Below are 17,047 nucleotides of genomic sequence, written 5' to 3' on the forward strand. Positions count from 1 at the left end.
TACAGAATGAAGTAAGTCAGAAAGAGAAAAACTAATATCGTATATTAACGCATATATGTGGAACCTAGAAAAACGGTACAGATGAATCGGTCTGCAGGGAATAAGTTGAGACACAGATGTAGAGAACAAACGTATGGACACCAAGGGGGGAAAGTGGTGGGTGGTGGTGGTGGTGGTGGTGGTGGTGGGGTGAATTGGGAGTTTGGGATTGACATATATACACTGATGTGTATAGAATGGATGACTAATAAGAACCTGCTGTATAAAAAAATAAATTTAAAAAAATAAGAAAAAAAGAATCTGCCTGCCAGTGCAGGGGACACGGGTTCTAGCCCTGGTCTGGGAAGATCCCACATGACATGGGGCAACTAAGCCCGTGCGCCACAAGTACTGAGCCCGTGTGCCACAACCACTGAAGCCCATGCGCCTAGAGCCTGTGCTCCACAAGAAGAGAAGCCACCACAATGAGAAGCCTGCACACTGCAATGAAGACCCAACACAGCCATAAATAAATAAATAAATAAATAAAAATTGCTGTATTGTATCATAGTCATACAACAAAATACACACTTAAAAAATTTCATTAAAAATAGGATTGCTGAACAGAAAATATGATTTGCTAAAAACTAGTGCGAGTCATTTACTATATGAAAATCTAGCAATTCATAAGGCAGTTAAAAACAAATGTAAAACTCACTGGCCCCCTTTAGAAGATGCTATGGAACCAAAAAATATTAAATGAAGGGAAAGAATTAAGCATGTATCCTTTTTCATACAAATTGTAGTTCAGGGCAACCAAATCACTGATGAGGCAAAGATTCTCTTTATAGTATTCCAGTAAATAAATAGATGAAGAATTAGAATATCAGCATTCTGCAACTCTTAATGAAAAAGGCAACAACTAGGTCACCTGCCTCTGCATTGGAGGATACATACTACTACATATGTGGTGTTCTTGCCCCCAAAGTTCAAATCTGAATTAGATCAAGCCTTCTCGTATAGGGGATAGAGGAATGTTTAAATGATATCATGAGGAAACAACCACCAAAATCCAGGCTGGGGAGTACTCCACAAGACAAATGACCCAGTTTTTTCAACAGATAAATTGCAAGGAAAAAAGTAAAATGTAAACTTATAGATTAATAGACACAATTTATGGACCTTATTTGAATACTGATTTGAACAAACCAATGATAATATAAACTTAAAGGGACAATTAAGGGAATTTGAACACTTCAGAAATTTAATGACATTACAGTTATTGTTAATTTTTAGATGCTATATGGTATATTGCTTTTCTGAACAAAAGAGCCTTTTATTTTAGAGCTACATATTAAAGTATTTATGAATGAATGCTCAGGATTTGCTTCAAAGGAATTTAGTGTTGGTGACAGTGAGGGGAACGGGTAGGGAAAACAGAAGAAACAGGATTGGCCCAAAGTTGATCACTGTTGAATCCCCAAGCACGTATCACCAAGCTTCATTAAACTAGTCCAATTTTGCTTGAAATACTCTATAATAAAAAGTGAAAAAAAAATAAATCAAGACTCCACCTCTCCCCCAAATTTTAGTTTTGAGTAAGATGGCGTAGAGGGAGAGAACAGTGTTATGCAGAGAGCCCAGAGGAGGCTTTCTCCAAGAGGCAGCGAGCACGCTCTCAGCAGTGCATGCAGGAAATGCCAAAGTCCTAGGCGTAAAGAAGGCTCACCCTGTACATGTCTGTCAAGCCCAGGAGGCTGGGCCACAGAGCACAGATTTCTGTCATGGGCAACAAGAGCCGACCGAGAAAGGCAAAAAGCTGGGGGTGCTGTCCAGATGGGCAGCCATGAGTCTCTCTCTTGGGTTCATGGAACCATCAGCGTTCTGAACAATGGGAAGACACCATTTATCATGAGCATGGTTGAAAGAGGGGACCCTGGGAAGGCTCAGAAACCAGGCAGGTAGCATTTGCAACATAAAAATGACACTAAAGGAGAACTGACAGAATCTGGTTTCTTGCTGCAAGGATGGGGATGAAAAGAGGCCAGTCAAAGACTGAGAGGGTGGAGAAGGGTGTGGCAGAGAAACGGCAGGTGGGAGGTAGAACTCAGGGAACAGATGTTGGCCCAAGTCTACCTGTTAGGAGAAAGTATGCATGAGGCACTTGTAGGGTTTTCTCTTGCCGCTTAGTTCAAAGAGGGAGATGGGGAAAATACGTGTTCTTTTGATCTCTATAAATCAAAGTATAAACTCTGTGCCAAAATAACTTAACAGCTGTGCCTTTTTCCTTAAAATTATTAGTTCTAAAAACAAAATATAAAAAGTAGAAAAATCTGCTAATCCTACCTTAGAAACCAAACCAAATATTTCTTCTTAAAAAAACTAACAACAACAACAACAACAAAAAACTATACAGGTATATAAATGATATGGAGGCATTTTTTTTCCTTTATAACCTAAGTTTCAGAGACCTCAGTTGTAATCTTCAGAAAACTTTGACAACAAAAAACAAAAGGACATTAACTGTACATGTAGGGAACGTCTGGATACAACAGTCACCCTAAGGAAAAAAATAAAAACCAAAACAAAAAAAGACATTTACACTTCAGGATAATTTCAACTATACAAACAATGTAACTTCACCATTGCTGCTGATGTAAAATAACGATGACATTATGAACATCACTAAGTAAAATTTTGCAAATATTTCTTTTAGGGACTTAGTGAGAACTAGATTTTAAAAATTAAGTGTAAAAAACCCCCTAAATTTTCCAATTGAAATTTTTAAAAAGAAAAGATCAGACTTACTTATGACATCCTGATCACTGTCTTAACATTCAGCATGGTGTATCGTGAAACAGAGTTGTCTGTATAAAAATTTTATCCTCATAATGAATAGCAAAATAAATAATCAGAGGGCTACAGAGCAAGGACAATGCTTCTGGAAGCTGATGTAGAGCTGGAAAATAATTTTGATGTTTGCTAGCATGTACTGAAGGATCACACAAATAATGTGTAAGAGGAGCCAAACTAATATAACTCTATGAAAAAAGTTAGCATCCTGAATTAACTTTACCTGAGACAACCATTTCCCTCCACATAGGCTGTTGGGACCTGGCCTTCACAACATTTTATTTGTCCATCTCTCTTTTCTCTCACATTAGCTGAGTGAAATTATCAACCCCCAAGTCAGCATCCTCCTGTGATATGTTAGGCTGGTTTATAATAATGAGTCCATGTGTGGACGGGAACAGCGATAGCTGGTTTGCTTATTTGTGCGAAGTTTGAGAAGGCCCCAAGTTGGACCCTGGTGAAGCAGGTCTGCACTGTTTAGACCCACCCTTTTTGGATAAAATAGGCGTGTGTCTGAGGAGAGAAATGGGGCTGCACCGGTATCGTGGAATTTCCAGAATTAGGAAAAAGGGCTTCAAAGAATGACAAGATAAGAGGAAATAAGGTTTTCAGGTGGAAACCGATTTAAAAGGGAAAATAAGACCAAAAAACCAACCCTTTCCAGATGCCCCTTCTGTGCAGAATCAGTTAGCTTTAATATCTCTCAGATAAGTCATCAAAAACAAAATATCTAAATAAATAAAATTTAAAAATCTACAGAATACTCAGAATAACGTAATTTAGAAAATTTATTGACTCTAGCACTGAGATTTCACTTTAGCTAAGATATTTCTAGTTCTTTTTAAACAGGACTGTTTCTGACAAAAGTAACTCATTCTAAATGAAGTCTGTAGAGGTGAAAATTCACCCTGGGGTAAAGCATGCTCCTCCTGCAAGTAATTTACCTTGTGGAACCTTCAGGGCAACTCCTTAATGGCCACTGTCAAAACAACTTCTAAAGCCATACACAAAAGCTAAAAGACACTTATGCCCCTCACCCCATATGCTGTGGTTTAATTTTACTGACAAACTAAACTTTTAAAATGTTTTCCCATTTATATGTGTCCATAGGCATTCAGAAATAATAAGTGTATGCTTAAAGGACAATTATTACTTGTTCCACAGGGAAACCAATATGACTTTTCTCACCCAATGGGTTGGTTCGTCCTTCTTTCCAAGCTGATGCTTCTGAGGTACAGAATATGGGTATGGGCTTGGGATGCAGGCCTAACTGATCCATGGGAGAGGCATAAAAATTAAAATAAAATCAAGATAACCCTCTATGTAAATTTTATGCTTCCACTGCAATTACTCCATTTTCATTAACATTTTTAGTGAATTATAACCAGAGCAAACAGATCATCGTTCCACATCCCAGTAGATGTCAACAGCCAAATAACCACTGCAAACTACCCACTCTCTCTGTCTGACTGAAGAAGGGGCACATCACTAAATCCTTACTATTCTGAAGGGAATAGGAACTATGGGTACAGTTGATATTCCAAATTAAATTATGCAGATGTCTGAACATATTTGAGTTCCCAGAGTATGAGCAGTACTTGTTCTAAGATTTCACCACCTCTTCTTAGCATTTAACTATAACAGAAAATGTTCAACCAACAGTTGAGTTGAAATAGTAACACTTTTTTGGGGAAATTAAAGTTAGCAAACTTATTAGATGAGAAATCAAATAATGACTCACATCTTATTCTTTTAGGGATGACAAAAAAGATAAAGCTATTTATCAAAATTTATTTTAGCAAAAGTTGTGGCTATCTTTTCACACCTATTTAAAGCAAAAATCAAATGGTGGACAATCTGTAACATTTGAAGTAATGCTCTTTTACATCATGCACAAAATTTTTATTTTGACGTGTTCAATTTTAATGAAATTTTAGTAGTATATATCAACAGATTTGGGGACAGCTGAGAAGCCAGTATATTTATCACTGAACAAAAGTTTTAACACGTAAGCACGTATTTGCAAAAAGCAATCTAAGACATCTTATGAAAAGATCCCATGGAATCCAATATCAAATTAAAACAGCAAGAAATAAAAGGACATCAGAAAAAATGATCTGCTAAATGCTGTTTTTCAATTTACTTACTGTCTAGCCAAAATCTTTGTTGCTTTGATGAGAAGAATATATTAAAAAAAATTCTTGCTAGATCTGCTCTATGGGACACACACACACACACACACACACACACACACACACACACACACACACACACACACACACACACACACACACACACACACACACACACACACACACACACACACACACACACACACACACACACACACACACACTGACAGGGATTCCCAGGACACCAGTGGGGCCTCTTTTAGGCCCCTTAAGTGTTAACAGCAGAGGCCTGGCTGCGACCAGGCGCGTCTGGCCCGATTTAAATGCCCTGTCTTCAGAGGACTGCGGTGAGCATGGCCATAAAACTAGGGGACATTACTGAACCTTAGAGTGTCTGATCCTCTCCCCAACAATACACACAACTTTAGTCATACAATTAAGGCTGCTAGTTGGCATTCCATTTAACTGTCAAAGTCAGACCGGTGGCAGCCCCGCAGCCACAAAGAGATGCCTTAAATGAGAAGAACATGTTTCTACACCGCATTTGAGAAAGTTTGGCTCCGAGCTATGCACTGATTAATATCAGATCTCCTCCTTCATGCTCTGCTCGACAATCTTGTCACATCTGGCTGACAAATCCTTAGGAGGTTATGCAAAACCAGGCGGCCGGTGGGGCTCGGGGTCTGGCCAGAGGCGCCCGAGGGGCAGCGGGGACCACGCCGCGGCCTCCTCCTCCGCCCTCGGGCACCCCCTACCCCCGGTCCCCTGCCCCGCCGCCCGGTCAGCAGCGGGGACCCTCCTGGGCGCTCGGGTGGCGAGCGAGCGCGGCGACCCCGGGGCCGGGAAGCCCAGTGCGGCCGGGGTTCAACACCCGCAACGCGGGACCGGCCGCCCAGGCTCTTGCAGGAGATGCTGAGTGCGGCGGGGGCACCGCCGCCGACTCCGCAGCCCGGTCCAGCCCTGTCACCTGCAGGCTGCCCGTCCCCAAGTAGCCAGAGCCCACTGTGTCTGGCTTGGACGTGGAAACCCTCGAGCCTGACCCCGATTTCCGGGGCTGCCTGAACCAGGGGGGAAACACCTCGCGCTGAACTGTTCCGCGCACCCGGCAGGTCAGCTGTAACCTTTATAAAAACCTGACCTTGCACCCTCGAATCTATCCTGTCCCGGAAGCTTCCTGAGCCGACCTGTCTGCGTCTTCATTTGCAGTTTTGTACAAAAGATTTGTAGACAACCCCTCCCCCCGGCCCCGGACAGGAGGCCCCGTCACCGTCCCTCGCCCGGCTCCGCAGTCCTCAGAGTGACCGAAGGCTACCGCACGCTTAATTCTCCAGAAACAAAATCCAGGTTAAAAAAAAAAAAAAAGGCCACTTTAAAAATCAGCTGTTTAATTAATTCTGAGGCAAAAGCGGTTGAAACAGTCCCAGTGTCCCTGGACCGAAAGCCGAGGTGCTGAGGGGGCGGGAAGAAGTGCGGAAGGCGGCCGCCCAGTCTCTCCCGACCCCGCACTTTCGACGCGCCGGGGCTGCCCCGGGGACCGGCCCCCGCCCGCCAACCCCGGTCGCTCACCCAGAGCGCGTCGCGCGGCGCCGGGACGTCGGGCGGCGACGGCTCCGGGCGCCCCCACGGGCCCTCCCCGCCGCAGAGACGCTCCCTCACGCCCTGCCTCGGGGAAGGACCGCGCCACCGCCGCGCAGGTGGCCCTCGGGGAGATGGCCCCTGGCGCACCCCCGAGTACCGACCTGCCCGGGGTCCGAGCGGCGTCCCCGGCCGCCCCGCCCTGCGCGCTGAGGGGCCCCGCACCCAGGGAGGGCGCCACGCTTACCTCGGCCATCCTGCGGCCGCTGTAGTGCCGGGGCTACCGGCGCGTGTCCCCGGTTCGGGCCGCCCCGCGTCCGCCTCGGCTCGGCGGGCGCCGCCGCATCCAAGCTCCGGCCGTCGGGGCCCGCCGCGGCGAAGTGGACTGCTCCTCGTGCGCTGGGGCCGCGCGGCGCGGTGGCCGCCCCCGCCCTCCGGAGCGCCGCGCACCGCGTGTGCCCGCACGCCCGCCCCCTGCGCCCCGGGGGGGGGCGCCCTTCCTCCTCTCCCCTCCCCCTCCTCCCGGGCTGCCGAGTCGCCCGAGGCTCGGGCGCTGCTGCGCAGCGGGGGAAGACGCCTCCTGCTCCCGGGGCCCACTAACGCGCTAAATCGATGCAGCTGATGCGAGGCCGTGGCCCCTGCAGACAGCGGAGACCTAGCCGGCGGCCGGCGAGAAGGTGTCTGCCCCCGCCGGGCTTGAAGGCACTTGTCGGTAAAGACACAGACGTGTCGGTGTTTGCCTGTCCCGGGGAAGGGCGAAATGCTCTGAAGTTCTCTGGCTCCCATGTCGGGGGATGATTCTGCCGCCCTGACTGCTCTGGGGCGCCCTCGGGTCCCACCGCGGCCAAGAAGAGGGCTGTGCCACCCTCGTCACCAGAAACTTTATTCCCAGAGGAAGTGTGGGGACGTGTCCCAGGATGTGGAGAAAGGGGGGCGCCAGGAAGTTTTATTACGAACTCCAACAGGCATCCCCGCTTCCCTTGTCTAAGGAGTTATAGTCTCAGCTTTACCACTTTCCTGAGACAAGTCTTTGCTCCCTGAGCCTCAATTGCTTCCGTTGTAAAATGGGATTAAGTTTTCACCTCTCGTATTGGGTAGTAAGGACGAAATGAAATTAAATGTCCTGGAAAACCAAACAGGAGCTTGGCTGCCATGAGCAGATGGGGAGCGGGCCTGCCGGGAGAACCGGTTTCCTGTCCTGGGGACAGGGGATGCTTCACCCCTAGGAGCTGACAGAGATGGCCCACAGCTGCTGAAGCAGGACCCAGCTTTTCTTCTGCCCCGCCCTGGGGCAGACACAGAACCTGAGGAGAGTCAGGCCTTCTCTCCCTTTTCAGGTCCCTAAAAGGATTCTCTGAAGGCTGGATTTGGGGGAATCCTACTTCCTTCTCCCCCAGGTTATCCCACCTACCTTGCTGCTAGTGGAGGTCCTTGGAGGGAAACAAAACCCTTGCACGTTGTGGAAAAAGATGTGAAATGAAAGGGGAAAAGAAGCGAGTTGCACTCATTCAGGCGGAGGGTATTGGTCCTGGCTCTGAATGGCGCAGGCCTCTGAATGGAAGAGGAGGGAAAGGAGCGACCATGGTGCTTGTGGAAGAAAGTATCTGGGCTTCACGGGGTCCAGAGAGCCCCTGCTGCCTGTGCCCCGCAGGCTGGACACACGTAGCTGGCGTTCTGGCCATGTCCTGGGTCTGCAGTGTGGTGCTCTTCCTTGCAGGTATGAGGTTGCCTGGCCTCATGTGATGGACTCTGCCCTCCCTGCCTTACAGGTGTTGGCAAGATTCATTTTCTCACATGGCTGACTTTATTATGAAGCTTTGCTTTGTGAATTCCAAACCTAAACTGCTTACCTTCCGCTTGTGTCCTTCTCCTTCCCACTCCCAGCATTTCGACCTTTCTCCTTGCTGCTCTTCTCTGCTTGTAACACAGTGCATCCTTCAAGACCTTTCTCAAATGTCACCGCTTCTCAGAAGCCCTCTCTGATCCACCAACCCTCCACTCTGTGTGCTTTTGTCCTCTTCTGACTCCAAGCACTTGTATCTGCCTCTCTTATTGTGCTTATTACATTCTCTAGCCTGGCTGTGATGTGTCCTTGTCTTAACTTTGGTCATTACTCATCTTAGTGGCTTCTGTGTTATGAGTTGCTGCAGCAGACAAAGCTCAGGTTTTGAAGTTAGAATGGCATGGGTGTAGCTGGTTTGCGCAATTGGAAACTGAGAAAGTCAGCTTTCTAGGCCTCATACTGTCCTCATCTTTAAAAGTAGGTATGAAGCCCTGTTTCTGGCTAGATAGGTAGAGCTAAATGGGATAGTTTCTGTTCTGCAAATGCCGTTCTCCTTCCTTTCTCCTGCACATAAAACTGATTTTGTAATTAATTTACATTTGTTACCAGAGGAGTCCTTGGTTGCAGTATTATTGAATGGCTGTATATGCTTATTATAAATACACTGAAATGTCTAAGACCCAGACAATGGCCCTCTTAAATACCTTTAATCTGTCTGATTGATGGTTTTTGTCAGTATCTTTGTGTGTGTTGCAACTGAATTATATTTTAGTAAAACTTTTCACTAGCAACAGATATCACCATCAACCTGTTTAACTCTGTTTCTGGTTACAGACAAGGAGGATTTTTGGCAATACACGATTTGAAAATGTGAAAATAGGCCACCTCTCCCAAGATGCACCATTGGGATCCACATACACATTTCTTCCAATATGACAGTTTGGACCCCCATATATGGAATCAGTAGGACTAGATGAAAATTGCTAATTTATCTTCTGCAGGTTCATTAAGAATCATATACCTGATAAATGTGGCTCCTGAAATCAGTCCTCCTCTTTATTCCCAGATTTGATGGGCTTCTCTGCCACTCCTTGGAAACATGTTAGCAGAACCTGGGATGGAGAAACCATCCTTGAATACAGAAAAGAATGTGGCACCGGCTGGGTAGAGATCATCCAGATCACGCTTCTGTTCTCCTACTGGTCAGTAATGGGACCTGGGCATGACTTTCCTGTCTCTAGGCCTCAGCTTCTTCACCTGGCAAGTGGGGCATCCTGAGGGCCTACCCTGTTCCCACAGTCCTCCCCTTTTGCTTCTATGTGCTTCTGTGCTTCCACCTTGCCATTTTTCTTTTGTGTCCAATTTTTTGTTGTAGCAAGCACGAAAAACCAAAATGTCTTCACTGATACCAGGGATTAAAAAAACCTTTATTAAAAAGGGTAAAAGTCGAGAAGGCACAAAATAAGAAAATCCCTGTGACCTGTTCTTATGGAGGCATGAAGCAGCTCTTCTTAAATGAGAGACTTAGTTGGGTTGCTGTCTCCCTGAGTGAGGCCTTTCTTGAGGTTGGTGTGCTGAGATTGCCCATCCTGAGAACCACTGCTGTATACTGAGGGGTGGGGCAGGTTGAGTCAGGGGAAGCAGGGCAGGTGGGGGTTGTGTGAACTGAGAGCCAGTGCATGTGTGAGGTGATCAGCTGTTGTTCTGCTTGTCATCAGCTGGGAATGTGGGCTCACTTTTGCCAGATTTCCTGAGTTTTCAAGAGAAGTTGGAAATATTCTGATATTTAAAAGTTGGCAACTAATTCAAATTTTTGATAAATATGGTGTGAGTCAAACAAAATATGTTTTGGGGCTTAATCTGGCCTATGTGCTGTTCATTTGCACCCTCTGCTGCATACAGGGATGTATTCTTGAGTCCTGGGCTTGTAGTATATAGTAGGTGTGCAGTAAACATTTGTAGAGTGAATATAACTCCTGCTGGCAAATGGCTCACAGCCCGCCTAACCTTTAAATGGAATTCTCAGAAGCCACACAGAGACGAGTAACAACCTTTGTGTGTTGGATTCAGAGCCCACTAATGGGCTGGTAAACATCTATAATATTTATACCCTGATAAGTCTCCGTCTAGTTGTTAATAGTTCTGTGAAATTCAGAATAGCCTCTCATTTGGGAAACTAATTCTCACAAGAAAATTTTTCCCCGGTGGGGACAAATGAACTTGAAAAAACTTTTTTTTAATTAAAAAAGGGTATTTTTAATCATGGGATCATCGTGTTAAAAAGGGAAAAAAACCCCCACCTTTACCTGTGGAGGTTTGGGCACCACTGATGGGGGCAGCATATTACAGCAGGGCAGGTGGGTAGCTGTCTCCCTCCTGAGCTTACCAGTGGCCCGGAGGAGGAGCTAGCCCTGGGGCAGTTGGCAGGAGGACTGTGTTGAGGGCCAAAGGGGCAGGACAGGGAAAGGCTTTTGACATGGCAGTGTGGGCAGAGAGCTGTGGCTCTGTCGAAAGTCTTCTGAGGTGGCCTCACTTGAGTCTTGACATTCCTCTGAGGACGGTGCCGGGAAACACTGGAAGACAAGAGTCACATTTCCTCCGTCCCCTCCCAGCCCAGACACAGACACCTGGCAGGTCTGGGCACATCTGCTGCTCAGCTCAGCATTGGAGCCTGACTAAGCCGTGTTGAGGCCAAGCTGCACGCCGCCCCCCCACCCCCCGCCGCTCCCCAGCTGCCTGCTGGGGGGCAGGCTGGCCTGCCACAGGCCTGGCCTAGGTGTTGCAACTTCTTCCCTCTAGCCCCTGGGCTGCTCCCTATTGAGAGGAAGGAGATGAGGCCATTCCAGAGGTGGCACAGGGTTTTGGTGGCAGAAAACTGTTCCTGTTTCTCCACCTTTCACACAAGGTGAGGGGTTGAGGAGACCAAAATGCCCTGAAGGTCCTGCTACACCAAGGGGAGTGCACTGTGTCTTGCATTTGGGGTTTTGGTACCCAAGACTGCCACATCTCAAGGAGGGGGATGTCAGTAAGGAAGAGTGATAAATACTGTTGTAAATTTCAACGTGCAGACAAACCCAGGCCTGATTCTTTTTTGGTACGTGGGCCTCTCACTGTTGTGGCCTCTCCCGATGCGGAGCACAGGCTCCGGATGCGCAGGCTCAGCGGCCATGGCTCACGGGCCCAGCCGCTCCGCGGTACGTGGGATCTTCCCACACCGGGGCACGAACCCGTGTCCCCTGCATCAGCAGGCGGACTCTCAACCACTGTGCCACCAGGGAAGCCCCCCAGGCCTGATTCTAAACTGCTTCCCTGAGTGCGTCTGACAGTGATGAAGTTTGTGAGCATCCGTGGCACCCTCTGCAATCAGGAAAGAATATTCATTTCTGATGTGGACAGATTGAAGGCTTATGATGGTTCTTTCAAGTGTAATGCTTGGAGAAAACATTGCAAGTTTGGCTACCATTGTTTTGATATGTCTGGGATGCGTGAAGTTAGCTTCTCATTTATTCCATCCTCCATGGCCTTTAAACAATCAATGACAGTCATAAGAAGGCTGTGGCCTGCCTTCCAAACAGCTCATCCTCTCTTCACCAAGGCAGGGCAAAGAAAATATCACAGGTGGACTCCTCCCTGGACACTTTATTTAGTACTACAATTGCAACTCTGAACTCAAGGAGCTCTATTTCTATGTAAAGTGTAGAAGAAATACTTAGTTGTTGAAAATCCCTTAGACTGGCACTTTGCATATTGAGTCGATGAATTTGGAGTGGATTTTATCAGGACAGGACAGTTTTGGGAGGCGGGTGAACATGTGTCAGAAGAAAACTTTTAAGATTCATTATACCTTGGAACATGGCATCTTCTGCAAATTTAACAACCTATTATTCAAGTTGAAGGAGAAAATATTTGGGTTACTATAACTGAGAATTCCAAGCTAGGTCATATTGCTTTTGGAAATTGGGAAGAAAGGGTTAGGGAAGATGGACTATAGGATGGACTTTAAATCATTCTCAATTACTAACTGATAGCAAACTTTTAAAATATTTCTTTGGGAGTTTCAGTGTATTCTTAAGGGAAAAGAGAGCTATGAAAAAACAAACTTAGAGTTATGCATTTTATGATTTTGAAAAAGTAAAACCATCTTTAAATTTGATTTATCAAATTTAGAGGAAATAGATTCCTCTTTACAGCCTTCATTTCTGATACTGAATAAAAATTAATTAGTAATCCAGAGTCTAGGCATGAAAAAGTATTGCAGCAGATACTATGCTGTGATTGCCTCCTCAACCTCCATTTCATTCCTTCTAAAGCATGTCGCAGCCATTTCTTCTGGGTGGGTACCCAACCCCAATCCCACAGGTAATTGGTTCAGATGACCCAATCACAGGGTTTTTCCTGGTCCCAGGGATTGGTTCCAGGGTAGTCCAATGAGCTCAAAGCTCAGGACTTTTGTCTGATGGTCATAGGAAGCCAAGTTCTTCTTTCCCCATAAACATGAAGAAGGAGACGTGTAATCCCCGATGTTACCCGCAGCTTGAGTAGAGTTGAGAGAATTGTAGGGAAATTCAGCTGAAGCTTTGATCAAGCCATGCGTGAAGCCTTCAGCCTTCTTAGAATTGTGAACAATTAAATCACTTTTATCATTTAAGGCAATTTGAGATTTTTTCCCCCTTATTTTCAATGGAAATCTTCTCAGCTGATATAGATTTTTAAAAATAAATTTATTTATTTATTTAATTTATTTAGTTTTGGCTGTGTTGGGTCTTTGTTGCTGTGCGCAGACTTTCTCTAGTTGTGGCGAACGAGGGCTACTCTTCGTGGCGGTGCGAGGGCTTCTCATTGCAGTGGCTTCTCTTGTTGCAGAGCACAGGCTCTAGGCGCGTGGGCTTCAGTAGTTGTGGCACATGGGCTCAGTAGTTGTGGCTCGCAGGCTCTAGAGCGCAGGCTCAGTAGTTGTGGCACACAGACCCAGTTGCTCCAAGGTATTACATTCAGTTTTACTGGAAGACTATTCTGGAATAAAGGATAAATGAAATACCAAGTGCCCTATGTTGATAACAGTCTTTGTTCATTCTTTCACTCTTAGATGACCTTGGTGATAGACGATTAGGAGAGAATCTCTGAACACAGGCCCTCAATCCACAGACCCTGGGCAAGTGAGGAGATCCTTCTAATTTTAAAGCACAAATTGATTCTGTAGTAATGATTATCTCCTTGATCTTAAGTAAAATATTTTCCAGAAATGCACTGACCACTTTAATTATTTTTTTATTTTAAATTTTATTTATTTGTTTATTTATTTATTTTGGATGTGCCAGGTCTTAGTTGTGGCACGCAGGATCTTTGTTGCAGCATGAGGAATCTTTAGTTGCGACATGTGAACTGTTAGTTGCAACATGCATGTGGGATCTAGTTCCCTGACCAGGGATCGAACCCCGGCCCCCTGCATTGGGAGCACAGAGTCTTAGCCACTGGACCACCAGGGAAGTCCCCACATACTTTAATTTTTTTTTTTTTTTTTTGTGGTACGCAGGCCTCTCACTGTTGTGGCCTCTCCCGTTGCGGAGCACAGGCTCCGGACGCGCAGGCTCAGCGGCCATGGCTCATGGGCCCAGCCGCTCCGTGGCATGTGGGATCTTCCTGGACCGGGGCACGAACCCGTGTCCCCTGCATCGGCAGGCGGATTCTCAACCACTGAGCCACCAGGGAAGCCCCACATACTTTAATTTTTTTTTTTTTTTTTACTTTAATTTTTGAAGAGAGTTTTCTTCTTGGCTTTTGAGATTCAGAGGGTAGAGACTGTTGACTTTTACTGTTCTAGAACAGTGCTCTTCTGTATGCAGTCGGTGCTTCTTAAATATGGGCTTACCTATAAATGTATATATGAAGAGATTTTTTTTTTTTTTTTTTGCGGTATGCGGGCCTCTCACTGTTGTGGCCTCTCCCGTTGCGGAGCACAGGCTCCGGACGCGCAGGCTCAGCGGCCATGGCTCACGGGCTTAGTTGCTCCGCGGCATGTGGGATCTTCCCGGACCAGGGCACGAACCCGCGTCTCCTGCATCGGCAGGCGGATTCTCAACCACTGCGCCACCAGGGAAGCCCCTATATGAAGAGATTTAAAAACACATTACTGACTTGTAGCTTCTTAAAAGTACCTTTTTGTAAATGGCATAATTGAAGTCTTCTAAAAAATGTAATTGCCAACTGTACTTGGGAATCCACTTTGTCAAACTGTGGCTTCTAACACCTTGTGTCTGACACCAAATCAGTTTTTGATACTGATGTTTCCCAGAGGTGTGGCTTTAAATCCTCAAGTTACAACACAAGTTTTAACAGGCCAGTTTTGTCTGTTACCAGGAGTTTAGTAATTAACAAAATGCCCCAGTACTAATGGTTTATCAAAAGGTGAGTCAGTAAGTAAGAGACATTATACAGGAAAATAGACCTGTATGCTTATGAAGGAACTCATGTAAGGAGCATGACAGTTACATGTTATGCTCAATTTGGACCCAGTCACAGAAGCTCAATCTAAGACTTCAAAGGGAGACCAAAAGCAAGCTCTGGGCATAGATCCTATATATTAAAATCTACTGACCTTCATAACGTCCATTCTGGGATTCACACACCTCAGAATCATTTTCACAGCCGTGGGTATTTTGCAACAGCCTTTGTTAGACACCTTCTAATAAAAGTTAGTGGTTTTCTTGGGAGTCTGAAACAGAGCACATAACAGCCAGTGAGTAACCTGCAAATAATGCCATGGTGACAATTTTGCTTTGTTCTGTGGGAGTGTAAGAAGCCGAGTCAGGACACCGATTATTCTTGTGAGTGCTGGGAAAGGAAGGTCCACACGCTCCAAGAGGGGAATGTTCTCTTTATCTGAGGTGGCTGCCAAGTCTTAAATACTAAAACATGTAGGTGTACTTGAGTAAAGAGAAGGCACTGACATTTCAGAGATAACGTGATGGAAGGAAAGGAAAAAGAGCAACTGGTTTACTGGGTAGAGAAAAGGTAACCTGTTTTAGAACCTCGGCGTCCTCAGATCCTGACAGAAGGGTCCACACACATCCTCATGCTTGTGTTTCTGCAGAGCAGGCTTTCTGCCTGAACCTCCCCTCTCACTTTCTCTCTTCAGGACACCCCTAATGGATTGCAGATGTCCCATTCGGTTAGAAACACGTTTCAGATACATCTGCCCTTCTTGCTTTTATGCAAAAAACACCTGCAAATCTTTATCTTTGGTTAGATTTACCACACATTTGAAGCTTTGAAATTTTGGTCCATTGGGAAAGAGGAGCATGTCGCCACCCTCCTTCTTCTTCAGTTGGATTCCATAATGGACAATAGCCTTTGGGGGAGATGTTTTCATTTTTATTTAAAGATAAAAGTTGGGAAGGCTTTAACAGCCCAGACCTACTCAGCTGAAGGCTAATTAATTTCTTTAAGCCTGTAGAGTCTATGGAAAAATCTATGGTGACTGTGGGTGGACAGCTATGGTGCGTGTGTGTGACTTCCTGATTTTCTGAATCTTAGTGAAGACGATGGGACCACAGCACCTGAAGAAGAGAGAACAATGAAATGTTGGCAAACTGGCGAGGATATGGTTACAGAACCAGCTTCCTTGAATGTGCCTTGAAAATGCATGTGATGTATTTCTAATAAGTGAGTCCCTCTAGGCCTCAGGGAAGGTTTTTAGCCACCCCCTTTAGTCATTCAACTTTAGGATATTCCATCCCAGCACCCAGGGGATGACAAATGCCACTTCAGTCGTTTTGGGGTAATAAAGTAATAAAATCATCAGCTGCCTCTGGGAAGGTTGAGAAGGAAATCCATATTTAGTGTGGTTTTGTAAGGAGGTGGGAAGCATTGGCTAGCTGAACACTAGCTGTGTAGCTTTGGGAGCCTCAGTTTTCTCAGCTGTTAAGTGAAGAAGGTAGATTAAAGTCATTTGTTTATTGCACAATAATTATTGATACTGAGTGCCTTCTATGTGTCAGACACTGTACTGGTGCCTGAGGACACAACAGACTCAGTCTCTGTCCTTGTGAGCAGCCCTTCAGCAGAACTGTCACCTCCTGGTCACTTCCCATCGTTCACTGCTGACCCTGGGGATTGGCTTAGAACTTTCCACCCCAACTGGACCTTCATTAATTCCTGGATTTCAGCGTTCATGTGGTCTGCCTACCCAGTAATCTGGCCCTATGATTCTTGGACCTCCTCGGCCTTCAGCTTCTCTTCCCTTTCTCACATCTTTGTTCACACTTCAGTGTATTTTGAACTTATAAAAACCTCTAGTTTCCTGACTCTTCTATTTCCTCTTTCAGTCTCTTCCTGGCCTCTGTCTCTTACCTGTGGAGTAAAAACCCCGTTTCTATTATTCAAATTACCCTCTCCAGTAATCCATAATTTCATGGCACCGCTATCCTTTTGCAGCATCCAACAACCAAATTCTAAACCTGGGTCAGGGGACTTCTCTGGTGGTCCAGTGGTTAAGACTCGGAGCTTCCACTGCAGGGTGCATGGGTTCCATCCCTGGTCAGGGAGCTAAGATCCCACATGCCGCATGGCGCGGCCAAAAATAAAATAAAATAAAATTCCTCTTTAAAAAAAAAAACCTGGACCAATACTATAATCAGCCTCCTCAGCTTCAACATGCAGACTGAGCGTTGATAGAGAAACAAAATGATGGTGGGGTTGGTGTTACCACAAATACCAAGTCTCTACC

At 45.8% G+C, this 17,047-nt stretch overlaps 1 protein-coding gene across 1 annotated transcript in view; it reads right to left on the reverse strand.

Moving 5' to 3' along the window:
- BNC1 (basonuclin zinc finger protein 1) overlaps nucleotides 1-5,508 on the reverse strand; it is a 30,229-nt gene extending 24,721 nt beyond the window's left edge. The window contains exon 1 of the mRNA XM_067030729.1: nucleotides 5,431-5,508. Coding sequence (XP_066886830.1) covers nucleotides 5,431-5,508 — 78 coding nt within the window. The remainder of the gene's footprint in view (nucleotides 1-5,430) is intronic.
- Between the last annotated feature and the right edge of the window lie 11,539 nt (nucleotides 5,509-17,047).

This window comes from Kogia breviceps, chromosome 3, assembly GCF_026419965.1.
Source record: "Kogia breviceps isolate mKogBre1 chromosome 3, mKogBre1 haplotype 1, whole genome shotgun sequence".
NCBI classification, from domain to species: Eukaryota; Metazoa; Chordata; class Mammalia; order Artiodactyla; family Physeteridae; genus Kogia; species Kogia breviceps.